Genomic DNA, 23,717 nt, shown 5'->3' with positions numbered 1-23,717 from the left:
CAGGCCTGTATGATCACACTGAGCCCTTTGGTGGTTATTTTATATTTATATTTATGTTTTGTGTCAGTTGTGGGGCCTGAACTCAGGGCCTGGGCTTTATTGCTCAAGTTTAGTGCTCTATCACTTTGAGCCACAGCTCCACTTCCAGTTTTCTGGTAGTTAATTGGAGGTAAGAATCTCATGGACTTTCCTGCCCAGGTTGGCTTCAAACCATGATCCTTAGATCTCAGCCTCCTGAGTAGCTATGATTATAGGTGTGAGGCACCAGTGCCAGGCTTCCTGAGTTATTTTAAATGTGACTCCATCTGAACAAAAAGATGGTGCATTGTGACCTCTGAGTTACTTTCCTCATCTCTTGTCCTAGTCTAGAATGGACAGCAAAGGGGGTGGAGGGGGTTAGTGGGCAGGCCCCAGGGCCGGGGGGAATTTAAGGTTTTTGTCTTAGAGAAGACATATACCTGTTTAAGGAGTGTGGCTCCGTGGTAGAACCCTTATCTAATGTGCACAATGTGTTCTATGGGTCTGTTCTCAACACTGTGTACCCAAGTCATGCACATTGCCTCTGAGAGAGCTAGATGGCCCTTCTGCTATCTGTACCCCCACACTGGCTCGATGGTCCTCTTGGAGGAACAGAATGAAGGAAGTGGTAGGTTGTTTACAGCCCAGAGTTGTTTTTGAAGTTGGGGGAGGGCCCCTTCACATTACACAATTCTGCCCCATCACCTTGAGAATAGCTGCTTCTCCCTGCCTCGTCATGCTTGTGGTAAGGGTCCTGATGAGGGAGGCAAGCTCAGGACTGGAAACTCTGTGACCAAGCCAAAACTCATCTACTAATTTGTTGTAGAAGCAGAACTAGGATACCCATCTCTAATGAATGCAGCCATGCTTTGATTGGGGGGGGTCTGCATGGTTTGCATAGTTATTTTATATTCATGATCTGAACTGGTACTCTGAGCTGTCCTTTGAGACAGGGAAGAATTAAGATCCTCATTTTACAGATGAGAGAGCTGAAGCCCAGGGGAGGTTTCTTGGCCCAATTCCCACAGCCAGAAAGTTGGACCTTTGGCTCAAAATCCACTGTGGTTGGTGTTTGGGAAGCCCAGTTTGTGGGCTGCTGACTTGAATGTAAATAAATGATTAGAGACGGAGCTTGCAAGGAGGAAATGAACCAGGTTTGATCATTCTCACCAGCTCTCCTGCATTGAAGTTGCAAATCAAAATCAAAATGAGCCACGTACCTGGCTCTGCTCAACCAGTTCTTCCTGTGTAGATTGCATCAGAACCTGGAGCCAGCGGGTTGCGTGGGCAAATCTATGCTTGGGGACATGTGGCTCGGTTTTCTGTAGGAGGTCTGGCAGGACTGGTCTCATGGGCAGAGGGAAGGAGTTTGGTGGCGGGGAGAAATGGGTGGTTGTGTATGATACAAAGTAGAGAATAGCCAGGCGCCAGTGGCTCCACAACTGAAATCCTAGCTACTCAGGAGTCTGAGATCTAATGATCACGGTTTGAAGCCAACTCAGGCAGGAAAGTCTGTGAGACTTATTTCCAATTAACCACCAAGGAGCTGGCAGGGAAGCTGTGGCTCAAGTGGTAGAGCACCTGGGTTGAGTGGAAAAATCTAAGGGCCAGCATCCAGACCCTGAGTTCAAGTCCTAGTACTGGTATACACAGACACAGACACACACATACACATGCATACACACACAAAGATGGACAGAAAGTAATCTGACTGGACAAGAAAAATGAGAGAATGGAAGGGGGTGAAGATAAGACACTCAGCAAGTTCTGCATGGGGTGAGGTTGGGCTGGGGTGGGGGGTTAGGGCGGCCCTCGGGGAACTCATTTCTCCTAGTGAGAATGGCACCGATTCCTTTTATGGTCTAACCACCTTTGAAAGCCTCCACTGGCCAACAACTGCCAGAGTTCAGCTTGGCTGCAGAGGGGACAAACCATGTCCGGGAGGGTTTGCTGATTGAAGAGAGCTCCGTAAGGGACAACAAGTAGAGAACAGAAGCAAACTCAAGTTGCTTGTAGAGAAAGTGGAGCTTTTGACGTGAGCCGAACTTCTCACACCTTTCTAACTCTACCAGGGGTAGAGTCTTAAAACCATCCAATTCACTGTACGTTCCTCCTCAGTTTCTCCTCAGCTTCCCTCTGCCCATCAGCTTGTATTGACCACTGTAGATGCCTCTGAAATGATGTTACCATACACAAATGGCCCTGCCTTTTCAGATCAGCTCTGTCTCCTGTCTCCTTCATACCAAGGATGGAGTCCAGTGCAGGATGAAGTCATGAAATCTATGACACAGGCCAGCACATCAACCTCAGGGGCTCCTAATCAAGTGAAAGGGCAAAGCAGAAGATGTTCCTTCAGGGTCTGTCTCATCTGCAGTCCTGCTTCTTTGTGGTTCAGGGAGTCTGGCTGTTGGGCTGAATTTGGGGGTTAAGACAAGGGGGTGTCTGCCTGCTCCTGCAGTCAGCTGCTGTCTATAAACCCTGGGGTGAGGGCTGCGGACACTGGCACACACAGCCATCTTCCTTGGGGGCTGGTGGAGAGGGGTGTGCTGGCCTCTGGTCACCTCTGGTCACCTCTGGTCACCCCTGGTCACCCACCACTAGAACCCAGTGGTGGCCCAGACGCCGTGGGCAGGATCCACAGCATGTGTGTAGGGCTGCGGGGTCTGGTGGGGTGGTCGTGTGTCTGGGCGGGGGTCTGGGGTCTGGTGGGGTGGTCGTGGGTCTGGGGTCTGGTGGGGTGGTCGTGGGTCGGGGCGGGGGTCTGGGGTCTGGTGGGTGGTCATGTGTCCGGGCAGGGGTCTGGGTCTGGTGGGGTAGTCGTGGGTCTGGGGTCTGGTGGGGTGGTCGTGGGTCGGGGCGGGGATCTGGGTCTGGTGGGGTGGTCGTGGGTCGGGGCGGGGGTCTGGGGTCTGGTGGGGTGGTCGTGGGTCGGGGCGGGGGTCTGGGGTCTGGTGGGGTGGTCGTGGGTCGGGGCGGGGGTCTGGGGTCTGGTGGGGTGGTCTTGGGTCGGGGCGGGGGTCTGGGATCTGGTGGGGTGGTCGTGGATCTGGGGTCTGGTGGGGTGGTCGTGGGTCGGGGCAGGGGTCTGGGGTCTGGTGGGGTGGTCGTGGGTCAGGGCGGGGGTCTGGGATCTGGTGGGGTGGTCGTGGATCTGGGGTCTGGTGGGGTGGTCGTGGGTCGGGGCAGGGGTCTGGGGTCTGGTGGGGTGGTCGTGGGTCAGGGCGGGGGCCTGGGGTCTGGTGGGGTGGTCGTGGGTCGGGGCGGGGGTCTGGGGTCTGGTGGGGTGGTCGTGGGTCGGGGCGGGGGTCTGGGGTCTGGTGGGGTGGTCGTGGGTCGGGGCGGGGGTCTGGGGTCTGGTGGGGTGGTCGTGGGTCGGGGCGGGGGTCTGGGGTCTGGTGGGGTGGTCGTGGGTCGGGGCGGGGGTCTGGGGTCTGGTGGGGTGGTCGTGGGTCGGGGCGGGAGTCTGAGGGTCTGGTGGGTGGTCGTGGGTCGGGGCGGGGGCCTGGGGTCTGGCGGGGTGGTCGTGGGGCGGGGCGGGGGTCTGGTGGCTCCCTACCCGCCCCCCCTCCATGGCACTGACGCCGGCAGCCCAGCGCGGCCCCGCTGCCTTGACTTCCCCGTGGGTCCGGGGCGGGGCGGGGCCGTGGCCGGGGAGAAAGTGCGCGAGGGGCCGCGGCGGGCGCGCACGTGACGGCGCGGCGCCGAGCGGGCGCGGGGGACCCGGCGGCGGGCGCGGAGCCCTTGGAGCCCGCGGAGCCCGGCGTGCGTCCCCGCACCCCCCCCCCCCCCGGCCCCCGCCCGCGGCGCCCTCCGCGCGCTGCGCATTCTCTCCTGGCGGCGGCGCCACCACCTGCGGCCGCGCCGCGAACATGGCGACCCGGAGCGGCCGGAGGGAGCCGCGGCTCCCGGCGCTGCTCGCCCTGCTGGCGCTGCTCCCGCTCGGGGCGCCGGGCGCGGGCTGGGCGCGCGGCGGGCTCGGCGGCCGGGCGCCCGTCCCTCCCGGCCGCGGCTTCCTGGTGGAGCGGGGCGACCCGCGCGAGCCGCGCCCGGGGGCGCCCGGGGGAGCCCGGGGGGCGAACCCCGCGGAGCCGCAGCCGCCCCGGGCGCGGCGGAGCGCGGCCCCGCAGCCCCAGCCCATCCAGGTGTACGGACAGGTGAGCGGCCCGCGCCCCCCGCACCCCGCCCGCCGCACCCAGCTCCTGTCACCCCTGCGCCCCGCGACCCCTCCCCCTGCGCCCCTCACTCCACCCTGCTCCCCCGCACCCTCTTGTCCCCGCACCCCTCACTCCCTCTCCTCCTCACCCATCACCCCCACCCGTCCTCTGCAGTCTCCTCCCTGGCACAGGTGCCCCGGGACCCCCGGGCTGCTCTGCTCCCTCCTTCTCCCTCCAGAGAGCACAGCGGTGTCCTGGGGTCGCCTGTGCCCCCCCCTTCTGCAGGGCAGAGCCTCGGGGTGCCCTGGGAGCCCCCCCGGGACAGGTGCAGCCCCCCGCAGGTAGAGGACGGGTGGGGCTTCGCCTTTCACCTCTGGATGAACGCAGGCTCGGGTTAGGGGACAGCACCCTGCAATTACTGCTCTGTCCTCAAACCCGTGAGTGTGGGGGAGGCCACGCTCACTGCGCTGAACCCCAGTGAGGACGGCAGCCCGGGGCTCCCGCCTGGTCTTGTATTGTGCCTAGGGATTGACTTTTCCCTTCGTGGGGGTGTGGGGTTGCAGCCCTCTTCCTCCTCCCCCTCCAGGCAAATGACTTGATTGTGGTCGCAAAGACCCCTCCTGTCACGGGGGGGTTTAGGGCGGCTGCAAGACATGCGGCGATTTACTCCTGTCCAGGCAATGGGTTTATGGGATCCTCGGTCATAATGGGTTTCTTTGCTTGTATGGCCCGAGTCGCTGCTTGGAACTGCAAACCCAGGTCAGTTACTGTCAGAGATGGGAGCATGAGTGTTACTGTCTCAAAGGCCCCTGGTGAAGATGGACAGAGGCAGAAGCAGCAGGTCAACAAGGGAGACGGTGTCACCGGCCGGGCCCTCGAATGCCTTCTGCTCCCTTCAGGTGGAAATGGAAAGGTCAGCCAGAGGCCTGCCTTTCTACTCGTGTTTGCCTTAGTTAACTACTTCCTTCTCCCAGCAATACATGGACTATAGAGGCTAGGAGGGGCCTTACAGATGGTGCCAGTCCGTTGTCTTCTGGGTGAAGAACTCGCAGCTTGGCGAGGTGAGGTGACTGACCGGAAGTGACAGGGAGGGCTGCGGGTTCTTCGCTGCTGGTCTGCCTTGACTCACTGAAATTGCAGTCGCCCGTCTTTACATGGCTTCCTAAATAGCTTCTTTCTAAAATAGTGACCATGGCACTCTGAGCCTTGACCCTCTCTCTACCCTCAGCCCCTGGGCAAGCCTGTGTAGCAGAAATCTGTGATTGCTGGGGGGTGGGGGAAGGAAAGTTGGGGTGCTTTGTCCCTCTTGAGGATTCTTGTGCTCCCTACTCTCCCCTGAAATTTGCATATTTGTCTTTTGTATTTTTAAAGAAGTCAGCAGGATACTTATGTTCCCCTGGGAGGTCGGGCTGGGGCCAGACAGACTGTCTGGTAGGTGGGGGTGATAAACTCACCCTTGTTCTCTGAGACCCCCAGCCAGCCTAGGTCCCCCGTGATCAGGGTGTGTTTGTGAGGGGTGGTGGGGCCTGAAGCGGGGGGGTGGGGCTCAGGCCCCTGAAGCCATAGTTTCGGTTGGAGGGAGATGCTTTTTCTGGTTTCTCCACTGAGACTGGTGTGTGACAAAACACCTCCCCGGGATTTGGAGCGCATTAGAAGTGAGCTCTGCCCTCGCCGGGAGTGACTCTGAAATCTTTGGCTTTCGTGTTTTTGGGCCAGCCACACTGAGTTTGGTTTGCTTGGAGGGTGCAGATGGAGCGGCTACACTTGTAATGAGGATCCCCACGGAAGCTGAGGACTGAAGGCAGTGATTTTCCTTCCCTCAGGCCTCCTTCCCATTCCCCGAGGTTAAGGAAAATTGGCAAATTGGCATTAACCCTGTGCGTGTGTGTGTGTGTGTGTGCGTGTGTGTGTGTGTGTGTGTGTGTGTGTGTGCGCTTGAACTCAGGGCCTGGACACTATCCCTGAGCTTTTTTTTTTCCCCCCTCAAGGCCAGTACTTGATCACTTAGCCACAGCTCCACTGTGGTTTAGGGGAGTCATTGGGGATAATCGTTCTATGGAGTCTTCTCCCGATCCATCATGGCCACCCACCCTCAGATCTCAGCCTCTTAAACTGCTGGGATTACATGAGGGAGCCATTCTCCACTCCCACACTGGCTCAGAACCCTCAGAATTGAGGGTATTCAGAAGGAGATCCAGGGTGGTCAAAACTGCTTGTGAACCTGTAGACAGTCATGCAAGACACAGCTCCACAGGGAGTGTTATGGTGGGGGGGGGGGAGAGGGCTGAGGGGTGGGAATGGCAAGGTGAATGAATCCCAGGGGATCTGGTATCATTCATGGGGAAGGAAGCATCCCGAGATGTGCCCAGCTTCAAGGAGGAGAGGAGAAAGGAACAGTGAAGAACAACGGTCTCAGCTATGTGATCCTTCCCGCTGGCGTTCAGAGTTCAGAAGGCAAGCCAGTTCTTTGAAAAGCAGGCTGGTGGCTCAAACCTGTAACCCTAGCTACTCAGAAGGCAGAGATCTGTGGATCACTGTAGCCCGTCGTGTAGGAAGGTTTGTGAGACTCGTATTGCCAATGAACCAGCAAAAAGGCAGTGGTAGAGCACCCATGTTAAGTTAAAAAGCTGTGGAACAGCATCCAGGCCTTGAGTTAAGCATGTGTGCATACACACACACACACACACACACACACACACACACACACACACATACATGCCAAGTCCACGAAGGAGGGGTACATAGTTGTTGCCATAGTGATTGTTTCTGCTGCCCAGAGGGTTGTGATGCTCATTTTGCTATCTGCCTGTAAGGGATTCCCCTACTCTTGCCTTGGCTTTGTCCACCTCTCTTCTCCAGTGTCCAGGGAATCTCTCCCAGCTATCTGAGCCTGGTCCCAGTGTGCTGTGCCTTATGCTATAATAACTTCCCGCCTCCCTCTCTGCTCCTTGAGGGAATGAGTGAGTCCTTCATGGCTGTGTGAGGCTCTCCAGGCATCTGTGCGAATCAGTAGCACCTTTGGAAGAAGAGAGGCCTACAGACAGGGCAGGGAGCACATTTGAGCTGTGGGAAAGGGACTCTTTTCTAAGGAGGACTGTGGTGAGCCTGCACACTGATAGGGAACATGAATCAGTGCTCCCTGATCATGAGAATGCAAATGATTTGGCCTCAGGTTGTGAAGTCTTGATTTTCTTCTGCTATCTGGGAGTTATTTTGAACCAAGGTCTCTTGTGAAACTATCAGGGTGGTGTGAATGTGTGTGTGTATCCACACCACACACACACACACACACACACACACACACACACGCTAATAGAATTGTTTGGGGGAAAAATCCTTTGGAATGAGGGCAAAGCCCTAGCAGGATTTACAGGTTTAGTTTGCTTTCAACAATCTCTCTCTTCATAATTCCTGTATTTTAGAGGCCAGAGAGTATTCAGTGTCCTGATTCTGAGACTGAAAATAAAGTGTCTTGTATAGCCCAATCCCTGGGACAAAGGTGCTCCTTTGCAGGTGGAATGTCACTTCCTGGCTTTAGATCTCTTCTGAGTGGCTGTTTGGACAATACACTTGTTTGGTAAAAAATTGGCTGGTTGATTCTGAAGGCAGGCGGTTTGACCTGAGCTGTTCCGAGGACAGCTGCGAAGGCAGTGTGTGCTGGCTTAAGGTGACTTCACGGGTGGAGACTGGGAGACTCTCTTGGCTGTCTTGGGTTGGCTCAGTAGGGGATGTGACCTTAAGCAACTCTTCCTGCTTGTATTTAGCACCCCTTCCTATTGAGTTCTGTGTTGCCTCTGGCTACCGTTCGGGTCCTCAGTAGTTTGCACATCTTGTGTTTGTACGGGCTGGTACTGGGGTTTGAATCCAAGGCCTAGGTCCCTAAGCTGTTATGCTCATGGCCAGTGTTCTACCACTTGAGTCACAGCTCGGCTTCCAACTCTGTGGCAGTTAATTGGAGATAAGAGGCTCCTGCCTGGGCTTGCTGGCCTCAAACCACTGTCCTCAGATCTCAGCCTCCTCAGTAGCTAGGATTAGAGGCGTGTGTGGCCAGCGACCCGTTAGCTTGTGTGTTTTAGAAAGGAGAATGAAGACCCTGAGAGGGGAAGGAATGGAAGATATGGCTGTAAGAAGAGTGACACTGAGGGTTAAAGGGAAGAGATGAATGTGGCTCATTTGGCTTGCTCAGCTCTTGGGAGGAGATGCACGGTTACCACACACAGTCTGTATGGACTCCTTGGCTTTTATGCCCTGTATATCCTTATCCTGCACCACTTCTCCGCTGCCAGCCACTGTCATAAGGTTTTCACATACCCTCTATCTATAATGCATATATGCCTAAGATTATGAACTCAAATTATGAGTGGTTTTTCTGTTACCTGTCTCCTCTGGTATCATGAATAATGAGATGAACTTTACCTGTGAAATGTATTTGTGGCATTATAATTAAAAAGTCAGCATGCTACCTGAAGTATCAGAGTATAACAAAGGCAGCAACTTTTTTTCTCCAGGCTGGGTGGAAGACAAGTCCTTTTTCATTTCCCTTGGAGGGTTGTGCGGATGGCGGTACGGTGGGGTCTCCCAGCTCGGAGAGGTGATGGCTGGCTGCAGCTCGGAGAGACGATGGCTGGCTGCTCCCCAGAGAGGCAGAGCCCAGCCCTGTGAGAGGCTCAGCATATGGAGCTCAGGAATGTGGGCTTAACTTGTGTTCCTTTCAAAAACGGTTTCGCTGCATCCTGGCAAAGGAAGTTAGCATTGTGCTTAGTGGATTGCTCTGAGACCTGGGACCACAAGGTGGATCCCCAACAAGGGTGGATGCTGGAAAAGTATTCCCTGTCAGATTCTCCCCTTGTCTTCCTTAGAGACTACCACCATCTTGGTAGCGCCATTGTTCAACCCCAAGTACGAATCAGTGTAGCCAGCCTGAATCTGTCCACTGCAACACCGGCGACTATGCTAATCAGCTAGAGAGCATGGCGTCTGACACGTAATTTATTACGTGCTTTTGTCTTAAAGCGTCAGCATGCTCTCTCAATTAGATTTTGCCCAGGCGAGTACTGAAATGAATTTGTATTCTCTGAGCTCCAGGTATGGGAATCAGCCAGCATAAACATGTTTAGGGAAAGTCTGAACATTTGACAGCAATTCTGATGTAGATCACGGACCGTGTGGCCATGTGTTAAAGCTGTGCGCCACGGCACTGGCTTTTCCTTCATTGATTTTGATTTCAGCAAATGTGAGGCAGGTAAAGGGGAGCTGTGGATTACCACCTGAGGATTAGTACTTCTCTGAAAGTGCAGGTCTGGGCTACATGAGGAAGGGGCCCTGCTCCTGGTAAACCAGAGTGGGGACGGACCTTCCTCTGCGGTCTCTGAGTATTCCAGCATCTGCTGGCTGGCGGCGTATTCAGTCCAGCCACGTACATGTGAAAATCAATTTCCCTCAGTTTAAAATGAGCCACAGTTAATTTCGACCTAATTTATTGGTTTATCGACCTGTGAACCTTGGGCCTTTTGAAGAAGTGGCCTGCGTGGCCTTCTAGCTTCAGAGTGGCTGATGATGTAAAACCCAGAAGAGGAGAAGTGAGGCAGGGCGGGGTGAGGCGGGATCAAGGCTTAGATTTCATCCTGCGTTATTGGGAGATGCTTAATTTTCAGTTGAAATAGGAGGAGCGCTTTGCACACACTGGCGTAGATTCCATGAAAACGGGGTTTTATAATAATCACAGTCATAATAGTGCATCAAAATGTAATTACAGGGGTTGGAGGCATGGCTCAGGTGGTAGTGTGGCAGTCAGTGAATAAAAGCATCAGATCAAGAATTCAGGCAAAAAAAAAGTAATAATAAAACTTCATGATCTCCTGGGTAGTTGTTAAATAATCACCTGTCTACCTGTCCATTTATCTGGGACTTGTCATACATATTGTTTATTAGCTATCTATGATTAGGCCTATTATCTACCCATGATTTATCTACCCACGCATGTATGTTTGTATCATTTGGTCCTGGGCATTGAATCCAGTGCTTCATGCACGCTAAGCACAGGTGTGGACGCTGTTCTATCACCCCCAGCTCTGTGTAATGTTGATTAGTTCCATCTACGCCAGTACTCGATGCTGCTGTTTCCCCTTGGTGGGGCTCCAGTGAAGCACTTTGTAATCCATGCTTCTACAACGATGTATACACTACGACGTCTATACACTCAGATGTCTCCTAACCGCATGTGGCCACTGGCCACATGGAATGTGGCTCCTGTGACTTGACATTTGAATGAATTCAATGTTTAATAGCCACACACGACTCCTGGCTACTGTTCCTCCAGCACTCAGGAGACAATTACTCAGCCATGGATAACCACTGCTGTACCGGAGAGGTCCGAGCAGGGTCTGAGCAAGGCAAGTGCATTGCAGAATTGGAGAGTGAAGGCAACAGAGCGGGGCTTTGTGCAAACCCTAGGTTTTGGAGGTTGCTCATTGCCAAGTTGGGGCTCGGGGCATGGCTTGCTAGGCAGGGGTGCGTCAGGAGATCACGGTGGGCAGGTGGGAAATACCTCTGCCCATGTGAATCCTTCATCAGGCACTGAGCTTCAAAGGCTGACCAGTTCATGGGGGGAGAGGGGGCCGGGCAGACTGGCCTCCACTGCTCTGCTTGTGATTTGCTTGTGCAAACAGCCGCTGGGACCCAGGCTGTGCTGAGGCACGCTGAGCATGTGTGCTCACGTGTGATCGTGTGTGCTCTGTGTAGCTTTGAGAGATGTAAACAGTGCTTTTAACAGTGGGGCCATCTCCCCGCCCCTGCCCTTCACTTCCTGTGCTCTTGTTGACTTACCTCAATGTAACTGGGCCTGTCTTTCATCCTTTCAACCCTGGCAAACAATAGAAGCGTGTGGTCTTCATCATTGCATAGCCCCCCCCCCCCACTCCACCAGCTTCTTGTTGCCCTTTAACTTAGCATTAGCATGCCATCGCAGCCGCTGCTGCTGCTACAGGCTCTTGGCTTGGAAAATCAGGACCCTTCACTGTGATTTATCTCCAGCCCATGGAATTAGATTAAAAACACAGCTATGGATTCTCAGAAAGGCAAGTTGATGTGATTATATCCCAAATCCGAGTGGCAGACACAGGCAATAAAAAGATGTACATACATCACATGTGTTCCGTGCCTCGGAGCAGGGCCAGGGGGCCGATGGCCACCCCTCCCCCTCCTTTTAGAAAAACAAATGAGGAAGAAGAAGAAGAAGAAAAAGGTAACTGGTCAGGCTTCATTTATTTAGGAGGGAGTCCAAACTGCAGTGTGCAGATTCTTTTGTCTCAGTAGCTGTGGAATAAAGGGAGGGCCGGGGGTGGTTGGCCAGGGTGATTCTTGGATAGAGCTGGTGGGAGAGAACCAGTGAGGAGTCCCTGGTTTGGGTGTGACAATGCAAGGGGTTCTGGGGCGGCTTCCACCCCACTTTGGCGGGGAGAAATTTGGCTCTTAAGAACCTCTGTGTCCAAGGCTGTGTCCAGGGAAAGCCCCAGGCTCACCTGGCCCAGCCTGGAGGGCTTGGTGAGCAGCCACCCCGGAGAGGCTGGTTCAGGGCACTGTCTCTGGGGGCTCACAGCGCATCTGTGAGGACCAGGGGCTCCAGAGGCAGGGACCTTGTTTCTCCATGAGCCTCACACAGCCTGCTCTGGGGCCTGGGAGGGACCAAGATGACCCCCTAGGTGGAGGGTCACAGCCAAGGGACCCTGGCTACTGAGGGAGGAGGGACAAACCAGAGCTGTATGATTGCTCTGGGTGGGGGAGTTTGGAAGAATCTGAGTGTTTTAAATCAGTGCCCAATGAACTGGGTCACCTGAGACCCAACGGAAGATTTACCTCATTGATGTATATTTAGTTCCCTGAAATTCTCGCAGTGAGTAGTAATTGTTTTTAATGAAAAGTTCTTGCAGTTCATGTACACAGGGCTGGCTGAGCTTGGTAGGGGGTGCTGCGGGGGTGGTGGTGATGGGGGGTGTGGGGGCGGAGGCGGTGGTGACAGGAAGATTGGTGCAGGAACCAGGCCTTGGGGGCCTGTGGAGAAACATTTGGGTGTCTGTGAAAGTTGGGGAGAGGTGAGAAGCGTCAAAACAAGAGTTAGCAGGCAGAGAAGGGGGTGAGGACAGGATGTGGTCCCTGAGCTTTTCTCTTAGGTTGGTGCTTTACTTCTTGAGCCACAGCTCCACTTCCGGATTCTTTTTCTGGAAAGAAGCCTCTCCAGACCTCAGCCTCGTGAGTCATGAGGATTACAGGTGTGAGCTCCTGGCGCCAGGCAGAAGGAATGGTGAGGGACGGTGAAGCTCGTGAAATGCACTCATGGTTTGTCCATTGCTTGCAGTCAGTCATGGTACAGACCTGAATTTCTCTTCTGCCCATTTAATAAGTGAGTATTTTACAGCTCAGGAGTGAAGGACACCCACAGAGGTAGACAGCTAGGAAAACCCTGGAGTCAGAGTCCAAGACCCAGGCCTGGCCTCTGACGTGTTTCCTGTGTCACGCTTGCCTCCTGTCTATGACCTGTATGTGTGTGCAGGCCTGTGATCCTGGGTAGGGATTCACCGCCCACTCCCAACCCAGGGGACCCCTAGAAGCCCACCTTTGCTGGCCTCCCCTGGGTCCTTCCTGTCCCTGGCTCTTGCTTTAGTCTCTCCACTCCCTCCCAGCGCTCTGTTCCCTTCCTCCTTCCTCATCCATCCCTTTTGGTGACCTCTCTGAGAATCCTGTCTCTACCCCATGGGTGGGGTGGGTGGTCCCCGTTTTAACAGCTGGGACAGAATGGTTACTCCTGGAATGGGTTACTTCATGCTGGTTTCTGCTGCTAATGTACGAGAGATGGGAGGCAAATCTACAAAGTCTACTGCTTTCCCAACACCTAGGGAAGCATCTGGTTTACAGTAAATGCTCAATAAATATTTATTAAGCGAACAATGTGAAGAGCTTTTTATGGCAAAGCTGCGGAGCCAAACAGGAAGAGTGTGGAAAGTGAGTGGTCTGGAACCTTCTCTGGTCTCATAGGAGGTGACTCTGGGGGAGGCGGAGACAGGAGGATGACTAGTGTGAGGCCAACCTGGTTGCAAAGCTATGGCCTGGCTCAGTAAACAAAGACACACAAGGCAAGAAAAGAGCCAAGCATGGCTTTCCGTTCATAGGGAATTCTGTGGAAGGTGGGTGAGCCTGGCTCAGGGTGGGCAGGGGGCTGTGCTTGTGGGCATGCCCTGAGGCCTGTGCATTAAGGCAGAAGGGCAGCTGCTTCCCGGAATCTTTAGATTCGCTCTCGTTCTTTCTGGCTCTGTCATCTTTTCTGATTCAGGCACTGGCAAGAGCTCATGCTCGTGACAGACTTGTCCCAGGCTCCTCAGAAGCCTTTCTAAACAACACATCCTTGCTACATGGTGGCAAAAGACTGGAGAAGCCACGGTGACCTGCCCTACCTCCCCATCCCCGTCGTTAATGTGCACACCAGTGACCCTGCCGCCCCTTGGCTTTACGGGAACCGTCTCCTAGTTAGGTCTGCAGTTCTCATGGGCCTCAGAAGTGTCCTGTGAGCTCTCACAGGCAGAACATGATTAAAGAGCCTCCGCGAGTCCTGGCGCCTCCAGGACCTGCGCGCATACTTCATGCACGCGTGAACGCATGAGTAATGCCACCTGCACACAAAAAACCCCATGTATTTCCTCCTTCCTATTTATAACAACTGATTTCAACTGGAGGATAGGGTGGCAGCAGGCTCTCCCTCCCTCCTACTCTAATACAAGCAAGCCATGTCACCTCTTTGGGTCACCAAGACATACCGGGGGGTGAGGACAGCTGTGCAAGCGCACGTGTGTGCATGTGTGTGGGGGAGGATGGAGGGGTGATGTTGGATAAAGACCAGGAGCCAGGCCAAGGTGTGGGAGGTGATGATTGTCAGGGGTGGAGCCTGTGGCTGTGGCTACAGCCAGGGACAGGATGGCCAGGGCAGGGAGGCCAGTGTGGATGCTGTCGACAGTGTTTGAAGGATTGCTTTGGCCAGAACCCAGTCCCCAGCCTGCCTCCTCTATGACTCACTGTCACTGCGTTATTTGGGTAGCAGGAGGGCTGGAGATGAGAAAGGAACGGAGCGTGCTTGGAGTGGGAGCCCTTGAAATGGCGAGACCACTGCTTGGCCTTGCAGACCTTGAGGGGCGCCCTTCCTGGCACCTGATCGTGTTGAGAATAGTCCCTGGTGTCTCATACATTCTCACGCTGTGCAGTCACTGGCTCCGTCCGTCAGCTCCTGTCACTCCTTACCATTCTCCCTCCTCTCCTTATCCCTGGATCCCCCGCAACTGCTCTTCCACCCTCTGTAAGTCTCGGTGGATTTACTTCTCCTGGATAGTTTGTAGAAATGGACTCCCGAAACCTGTGACCTTTTGGGGTTTGCTTTATTGTCCCCCACTTAAATACTGTTCAGAAGTTCGTGTACATTGAGGCATCCATCAGTGTGACCAGGACAGCGCTGTCCCCAGCCTCCCTGAAGGAGCCAGGCTCTGCCCACTGTCACCCAGCTTCCGTGGAGGCAGGGAATCGGGTGGATCTGCCTCTTCCTGAAGCCGCGTTAGACAAACGAAGGTCCTCTTGAAAAGCAAAACAAAACTTTTCTGGGCTCCTGAATCGAGAGGTCTGGGCTGCAGCCTCACAAAGTCCTTCTGATCCTGGACCGGGTGATTTGTGGGGTTCACCAGGGGCCGCAGAGATGGCTTTTGTTCAGAGATTTCCTTGGCAGGCCTTCTTCTGCTCTGGACTTCTAAGGGAAGACCCTCAGCCCCTCCTCACTGCCTTTATAGCTCCAATTAATTGTGTCTCATTTTTCAGGCTCTGGTTCTGCCCTGGGAGCGGGGGTTCGAGAGGGAAGGTTGTGCTCTGAGGCTGTGGTTATAACTAACGCCACGGCAAGGTTCTGTGCCTAGAGAAGCCACACTCCCAGCCCTCCCTGCCAGGGGCGCCGGGCCACTGTGCGGGTGTGGGCTCCACTGGAGGAAGCCGATGTGACCTCAAGTTGCCTGCAGTGATGTGGAGGTGGTGGTGGGGATTCCTGAGGCAGGGGACCCAGGCAGGCAGGAGACCACTGCTTAAGAAGAGGGATATGGGCTGGGAGCGTGGCTCACACAGTAGAATGCCTGCCTGTCGTGCACAAGACCTGGAGTTCAAACCCCAGTACCACGTGCACACTCACATACACACACCTGTACACATGCACACACATACAAACATGCATGCACAGATGCACACGCACACGTGCACACAGTGACTCTTCAGTATGCAGGGCACACCGCCCTGCCATCTGAGTTACTCAGAAGGCTCAGCTCTCAGGTCAAGGACCTTCTAGGCAGAAAAGTTTCACCCAACTCCATCTGCAGAAAGCAGAGTTGAAGCTGAGTTTTAGTGGTTCACACCTGAAATCCTAGAAAACTGGGGTTCGACTGCATCTCCAGTTAACCAGCCAAAAGCTGGGCTGGTGGTATTAACTCAAGTGGTGGAGCTCCAGGCTGACAAACCCGAGGCCTCCAGTTCAGTACAGCTTCACCCCCCCTGCCCCCGCCCCTCAATACCAACACAAAGCTGTGGATCTTTCTCAGCCGTGGACCCTGTGGGGTGGTGATTGCCCGGCTGCTTTGTCTACATTTCTTAGCCTGCCTGGGGGCTTAGGGCTGCATCCTGAGGGATGGGGTGGAGAGGGAGAAGGAAACACCATAGAGTAGACTGCATGTCTTCTGGCCGGTTGCCCCCTCTGGCGGCCCCTGCTTTTTGGGGGCACCAGTTCTGGGGACTGACCCAGGTCCCATGCTCCGGTACAGAGGGGCACCCCGGCTGCCGTGGGGATGGGCTAGCTGTGAGTCACGTGGGAGTTATCCTCATGGCCTGTGCCCTGTGGCCCCAGAACAAGCCATTGCTTGCTTGACCAGGATCCTTGTTCTTTTCTCTTGGCTGTCCCTTTTCAGTCTGCTCTCAGGGACAGAGGGACATGGAATAGAAAAAGGCTTTTATTATTTATTATTATTTTTAATGCTGGTACTGGGGCTTGACCTTGGGGCCTGGGTGCTGTCTCCGAGCTTTTTTTACTCAAGGCTAGAGCTCTGCCACTTGAACCACAGCTCTACTTCCAGCTTCTTGGTGGATAATTGGATGTAAGAGTTTTATAGACTTTCTTGCCCTGGCTGGTTTTGAACTGTGATTTTTCCAATCTCAGCCTATGAGTTGCAAGGATTACAGGCATGATCTATAGGCGCTGGGCAGAGAAAGCTTTTTTTTCCTTAAAGATGTTTCTCACCGCCCCCCCCCCCTTCCTGGGAGGCCTTCCTATTTGTGTTCAACTGATTCCTTTTCCTTAGGCTCAATTGGTGGAGTGGGGGTGGGGGGGTCTCCTGAACCTCCAGCCCTCTGTCTGGAAAGAGTTGCTTTTAGACTTCCTCCTCCTCCCCATCCCTGGGAGCTTTGTAGCCCATTCGCAGGACCATCTCCTGGCATGGGAAGTGCTTTCCCAGCATCTGAGGGGATTGTGCAGGGGTGAACCGAACCATGGAGGGGCTTTGCATCCCAGAGCCTGGAGAGCACCAGCGACCCTGGCCGATGCCTGGTGCTTTACTGGATTGACATCTACAGGGTTCTGTGGCTTTCACAGGTGGGGACCCTGGCGGGGGGGGGGGGTGAGGTGGCTCTGAAAGGCGTCCAGCTTGAGCTCAAATCTCCAGGCTGCCTGTGTCAGCAGGCCTCCCGTTCCTCCCAGAAGCCCCGCCTGGAAGGAGAGAATGAGCAAGGAAGGTCAGAGGAAGGCTTTACTTAGGGTTCAATAATCCATCTCTAATTTTTATTTGTTCTTCCTTGAGGTTAGCCCTCAAGACTTAATCGGTGGGTGATTTGAAACAGTTCTGGAATGACATGCTTTCCTTAAAAAAAAAAATCAAAGGCCTTTTTCTCGAAAGAGGTTTTATTTGAAATGTTTTTGAGATAAGTTTGGATCCTGGATCCAATTAGACGCAGGTGCTTAAAACCCAAAGCAGAGTCGTTACAATTAGGTCCCTGGCGCAGCCCGCTGCCAAGTTTGTGGTCCAGGTGTTTGGTTCAGTCCTGGTCCTGTTTGAGAGCTCGCTCTGAGTGTTGGGCGGGTGGAGGGGGGGACGCAGGAGGGCAGGGGCCATGGAGGGTGGAAAGCAGGGGAGTGAGACAGCTCCTGATTTGACCTCTCATGGTCAGTCACAGGGGCCAGGTGACCTGGACACTGCAGAGGCACTGTTGATTGTGGCATCCTCAGGATGTCTGGGACAGCTGGAAGGCACGTGCTCACACTCACACGGTGAAGAGGCCAGTGTCCTGCAAAGCAAAACTGACCTGAGAGGATTGTCCCTTATTCGGAGGCCATTTCCTGCCTCCTTAGGCCCACAGGTGTATACCTGACTTTAAAGTTAAACTTGAATGGAGAAGTTGGAAGTGTTAGTGATCAGAAAAGGATGTTCCCCTCCTCCAGGCCTTCCTCAGGACTGGGTGGTGTGGGGGTGGCGGGGGGGGGGTGGGGGGAGGGAAGGCTCTGCAGGCCTTGAAGATCTTCCCATAGGCCTTTGCCTGGAACCCCAATGCCTAGTAGCCTAGGCGAGAGTCTGCAGTGACTTCACAAAACAAAAAAGGCAGCGATGGAGAATGGCTGGTCACGAGGCCGGAACGCCAAGGCTGTTTTTGTTAATGGCGAAGTGGAAGTTGTCACCCAACCCTCGTAATCTATTTTTATTTTCCTGGCATATAAAATTCAGCGTCTGGGAACTGTTATTAGCAATAATTCAAAGGTCGTTTCTGTTGAGATCTGAAGGTATTTCCTTACTTGGGACACTTAAGTAATAAATCTAAAAGGACTGCTAGGAAACCACGCTGGGTCTTTCTCCCCCGCCCCACCCCAGGAGCCGAAATTGAATCATGGTGCCTCTTGGCTAGAGAAAACACTTCTTGGCACAGACATTGAGAACTGCCTGTATGTTTTTAATTTTAATAAACACCTACTTGTCCACATTCCTGGGGTGTACCACGATACTTCAGAACCTGTGTAATGGCATATCATCTCTATTGTGTATCACTTTTATGTGGGAACTATTTTATTTATTTATCTATTTATTTTAGGTGTTGTTGGCCATTAGCCTTTTCTTTTTTCTTAAGGTTTTTTTTTTGGTGGGGGGGGGTCTTGTGTTTTTGTCTAGAGCTAGACTCTAACCTCGGTTCTCCTACATAAAGCCTCCTGAGTAGCAGAGACTGTGGGGCATGCTTCCATACTCTGATTGTTGGTTGGCTTGGGGGTATTGGTCAGGAGTTTTTTGCCACCTTGGCCTCAAGCCTTGGTCCTTCTGATCTCAGCCTCTGGAGTAGCTGGAATGATAAGTGTGGACCGCTGCACCCTCCAGCCTTTTCTGTTCTGAAATAGACAATTAATTGATGCCAACCCTGTTATTCCATGTTGCTGGTGAATGATAGGAGTTATTTCTTAGATCCATGAGCACCCTCTCTGGTGGACTGCACACAGTGGTCTCTGGTGGAGGGTATGCAGTGGGGGGTTTAGGCCCTTGCAGTGCCAATGCACCTGTTCTAGAATGTCAGCAGTAAGCATGCATGGCTCTCATTCACCGTGGGTCCTGATTCCATGTTGGTCTCTTCCAGGTCAGTCTGAATGACTCCCACAATCAGATGGTGGTACACTGGGCTGGAGAGAAAAGCAACGTGATCGTGGCATTGGCCAGAGACAGCCTGGCCTTGGCGAAGCCCAGGAGCAGTGACGTAAGTGCGGGTTCTGCTCTGGACACACACCCCCACCAGGTCCTCGGCCCTCCTGTGCTCCTCCCCGATGGTCATGGGTAAGGAGAGGATGGGCAGAATTAACTCAGGCACCGTGAAGGGATGTGGGAAGCGACGGACACAGCCTTGTTTCTTGAGCCCAGGCCAGGCAGCGTGCTCCAGGCAGACTGCCCGAGCCCGGTGGAGTCTGATTGTACGTTTCCATGTGTTGGTGCCTCCTAGTCTGTCATGGCCGGGTGAGCTGTTGACGTGGATGTTCTTGTTTTTTTATTCTATTTTATTTATGTGCTGGTACTGGGCTTGCACTCAGGGAATGGGTGCTCTACCACTTGGGCCACAGATCCGCTTCTGGCTTTTTGCTGGTTAATTAGAGATAAGAGTCTCACTGACATTCTGTCCCGGCTGGGGTCAAACTGTGATCCTCAGATCTCAGCCTGCTCAGTGGTTAGGATTACAGGGATAAGTCACCAGCACCTGGCTTCAGAAGATATATTCTGCAAGCTAGATAGAACTTTGGCTCTGCTTGGTAGTTTGGATAAACAAGAACTTAGCAGCAGGAAGGATTGCTAGGTGTCACTGGAGGTGTTGGGGATGGCAGGGAGATGGCATGAAGCTCAGTGGTGAGTTCCCTGTGGAGAAATGCCATCTGAGCCTCTGCTCAGGGCTTGCCTCAGTACCCACAGCTCATGTCCTTGAACCCCTGCAGTTCCAAGAGAGTCAGGAAAGCAGGCCAGGCCTATTCCTGGTCTAGCCAATCCAGTTCTCATTCTGAAGATTTGAGTATGTCTCACCAGGAGTGAATCCCGTTGAACATTTGAAATGATGAACTCTTCTAGAATGAAATATGAGATAAGATTAAATGCCTGGAGTTAATAAATAGGAAGGGCAGAAATTTCCTCCATCTGTATACAAACTCCATTAAAGAATTGGCAGCTGAAACCGAGATGTTCTGATGTGAAAAGTTAATGTAAAAATAAACTATGAGTCAGCAGCGGGGGTTGTTGGTTCTGAAACAGAACCGTACCCAGTGTACTTTCAAGAAGCCTGGAAGCATGCTTCCTAAGACCCCCGGTGAAGAAGAACTTATGCAGATGAGGACCTACGTGATTGGTGGGGACTGGCTAGCATCGTAAATATTCAGTGTGTGCCCATGGATACACAGGGCATATACTGGGCAAGGACTGACTGCAGGGTTCTAAGTGCAGAACGGTATAGCCTGTGTGTGGCTGGCATCTGGCCAAGCCTGACAAGGCACTGAGATCAGAAAGCCTCGGTCGTTGTAATCCTGGATTTGCCATTTATTTGCATTCTGATGTTGGGCCACGAAATTTACCAGCAAAAAGTTAGAAGTGGAGGTGTGGCGGCTTAAGTGTTAGAGTTCCAGCTTTGATCCAGAAAGCCAAGTAAGAGTGCAAGGCTCTGAGTTCAAGCCCCAGTATAGACACAATTTTTTTTTTAAATAATAGAGTCGCAGGGCTATCAAGGGACTTGCCACAGGGTAGGTGTGAGGATGTTTGCTATACCTTTTAGCCCTCCTCCATCCTCTCCTGGCAGTCGTTATTATACAGCTTTGAACTGCGTGGAAATGATTTTTTTATTTATTTTTTTATTTTTATTTTTTATTATCACCATGATAATGATTTTTCTTTTTTTAAATTTTTAAATGTAATTAATAAAAGGGTTACATGATATTTGCCAGATAGAAGGTGCATTAATTCACATGTGGAAATGATTTTTAAACAAACTCTGCTGACTTCCGAGGCTCATCCTTGTAGGCAAGGAAACGATGGAGCTGGCACCTTTGGGCCGTTTGTCTCTTCCTCTCATGTTCGATGTCGTTCCTTAGGGGACAGGGCAGCCTTGAGGCCATGGAGGACTGATTAGCGTAGGAAACCGTGCCTGGGGTCCACAGTGACCTCAGTTCACCTGGAGTTGGGAACCCAAAATCGCACCGGGGGCTACAGTGCAGATGCCCAGAAAGCCCTCAGCCCATGGGAGGCAAAGACAACACCGGTGGAAGCCCGCCTTGTGCTGCTCAGGGAGGTGACAAGTGGGTCACTGTTCCCGGTCCCCAGCATGGCCTGCATCCTTGGACCCCATCTTCTCTGTCAGGCAGACAGATAACGTTTTGGTCAGAGCCTTGCAGGAGGCTGAGATCTGAGGATCACAATTCAAAGCCAGCCTGGCAGGAAAGTCTCTGTGAGACACATGATCTCTAGTTAAACCACCAAAAAGCCAGAAGTGTGGTCTAAATGGTAGAGCACTGACCTGGAGAGAAAAAGCTAAGGTCCAACTCCCGGGCCCTGAGTTCAAGCCCCAGGAAAGACACAAAATAAAGGGAAAGAAAGAAATGGTGGATTATCAAGGGCCTTGGTGTGGGTTTTTTTTTGGGCAGAGTGGATGTGAGAAGGGCCCTTTTACCCTGTCACGTGCTCACGCAGGTTTTCTTGGAGCTCTCAACCCACTGAGCTGGCAGGCCGCTCTTGTGGCAGTCTCTTCCTGAGTGGCTGGCTGCTGGGAGCCTTTGTGCCATAACCTGACTCTTCCAGGGACCCAGAGAAAGGGAGTGGCTCTGCCCTGGCTTCCTCTGACCTGGATTTATATTCAGGGTGAATGGCTGGCAGGTTCCCTGGGTTCCAGCATGCAGCCCTCTGTCTTCCCTGTGTGCATGCAGTGGTGTTAACAGATATTTGCATGTTTGTGTGCCCCTGTCCTTTGATGACCACGTGGCTTTTATTAGTCTTTCTGTTGTATGTGTGTGGTATCCAGCACAGCTCCTGGCTCCTGGTTGATTCTCAGTCCCTCCTTGCAGTTGAATCCCAAATGGCAACTGCTCTGTGGGATTATTCTGGGTGTCCCCATGTTTCTAAGGAGTCACCGGCCATGTTTTTTTGAACACGTCAGAACTCCCTTTCCCGTAAACGACTTGAGCAATAGCTTGCCATTATTGCTGCGTTTATCTCGCGGGTTTGTTTGAACCCCTTGATTCTGTTCGTTATGCCTCACACCTCAGAAGTACTGAAGTCTAGGGTCCAGAGTAGCTGGTGACTTCCATTCTACCCTCCTAAACCTGTGTGATGACGATGGCGGCTTTGATGAGTGCTGGCCCCAGGGCCGGCTGTCTGGGTCAAGGGCCTGTCTGACTGCTGCTTCTGTGTTGTTCCTGTGGCATAAGCCCCTGTAAAATGATTTGAAGAACTGCATTTTACATGTAGGGTTGTTTGAGTTGGGTGGATTCATTGAGTCAGATAGCTTGGCATTGTCTCTGTACATAAGAAGCCCACAGTGAGTGATAGTCATTCTTAATATCTCATCACGGCGTTACTGTTCTCGCCAGAGATCAGGGCGCCATGGAGAAGTGACATCTGTTGGCCCAGGCATGTGTCCTGATGTTGCTGTGGTCGCCCTGGCCACAGAAGAAAACGCTAGTGTAAGAGAGGGATTCTGGGGATTGACCCTGGGTCTCACTCATTCTAGGCAAGTTCTATACCCCAGCGCCATGCCTCCCACCTGCTGATGGGAGTTGAAAGTTTTCTTTCCTTGGGTCTGGTCTTGACTGCCCTTGTTGGTGGAGGTAGGAAAAGTTAGAGAACCTGTAGAGACATTTGTGTAGCTGATAAGACAGATCTTCCACTTAGAAGGGACCACGTTCTCTCTGCATCTCTGGTTGTAGTTTGTTGAACACTGGGTAGTGCTGGCACATAGCTTCTACCTCTTGCTCCAGACACTTGGCTTTTCCTTAGGAAACAGGTTGGTGCATTCCAGGCAGGGGTGGCTATAACTCTCCTAGGTTTGTAACCCCTCCTGCCCCCCATGAGTTTTGGGGAAGGCATGGAGGAGCCCTGTTCCTCTCTGCTGGTTATCTGGTAGTTTCAGCATTTTGTGAACTCAGGGATACAGGGCTGCCACGCTCAGGGTCTGTGGCAGGATGCAGTGAGGATGGGGCAGAGAGCCAGGGCTCACGGTTCCTGGCCAACTCTTTCCTCATTCCTCCCGTTCTGTGTGCTGCAGGTGTACGTGTCTTACGACTACGGAAAGTCATTTGACAAGATTTCAGAGAAACTGAACTTTGGCGAGGGAAATACCTCGGCGGCTGTCATCGCCCAGTTCTACCACAGTCCTGCGGACAACAAGAGGGTAAGGCAGCCGGGCCCCCGTGGATGGCTGGGCCTGGCTTCCCGGTGCTGCATGTGAGGTAACTGCTGTCACCTCACATGGGGGGTGAGGGGTAAGGGAGGGACCCCTCTGTGAACTTGGCAGTGGGAGTTGGAGCCCGCTACTGCGTGGCTGCGATTCTGTGAGCTGATGACGGGGCTGCAGTTTGCAGGCTGGATCTGGGCATACTCAGGCTGTCCCAATACCAGCCAGGCAAGATTTCTAGACAAACAACGGCGGGTTCAGCCACGGGAAACCTGCCAGCCGGTGACTCAGCGACTCGCGGGTGGCAGAAATATTCCCAGGTGCATTGTGATCCACAGCACAGTGTAATCCTTGGCTTTCCATGGTGCCTGCTGAACTCTTGACTCCTTATCTGTGTGTGTGTGTGTGTGTGTGTGTGTGTGTGGCATATGAACATCTGTAAACAACCCCCCACCCCCTTACATGTACATACAAAAGCCACTCAAGCCAGCAGCCTGTTTTGTTTTCTTGGCAGGCATAGGGACTCTAATTCTTTCGCAATGTGCTGCCCTTCCAGATTAGAAGGAAGCTTCAACCCTGCCCCTAGCAGGTAGAGAAGGC

At 53.2% G+C, this 23,717-nt stretch overlaps 1 protein-coding gene across 1 annotated transcript in view; it reads left to right on the top strand.

Annotated features, from left to right (window-relative positions):
- The first annotated feature begins 3,887 nt into the window (after positions 1-3,887).
- Sorl1 (sortilin related receptor 1) overlaps positions 3,888-23,717 on the top strand; it is a 105,065-nt gene continuing 85,235 nt past the window's right edge. Inside the window, exons 1-3 of the mRNA XM_090319304.1 lie at positions 3,888-4,172; positions 18,843-18,959; positions 22,989-23,114. Coding sequence (XP_090175430.1) covers positions 3,888-4,172; positions 18,843-18,959; positions 22,989-23,114 — 528 coding nt within the window. The remainder of the gene's footprint in view (positions 4,173-18,842; positions 18,960-22,988; positions 23,115-23,717) is intronic.

The sequence above is a fragment of the Megascapheus bottae genome, chromosome 27, assembly GCF_031878675.1.
Source record: "Megascapheus bottae isolate mThoBot1 chromosome 27, mThoBot2.hap1, whole genome shotgun sequence".
NCBI classification, from domain to species: domain Eukaryota; kingdom Metazoa; phylum Chordata; class Mammalia; order Rodentia; family Geomyidae; genus Megascapheus; species Megascapheus bottae.
This window is presented reverse-complemented; position numbering and strand designations above follow the sequence as displayed.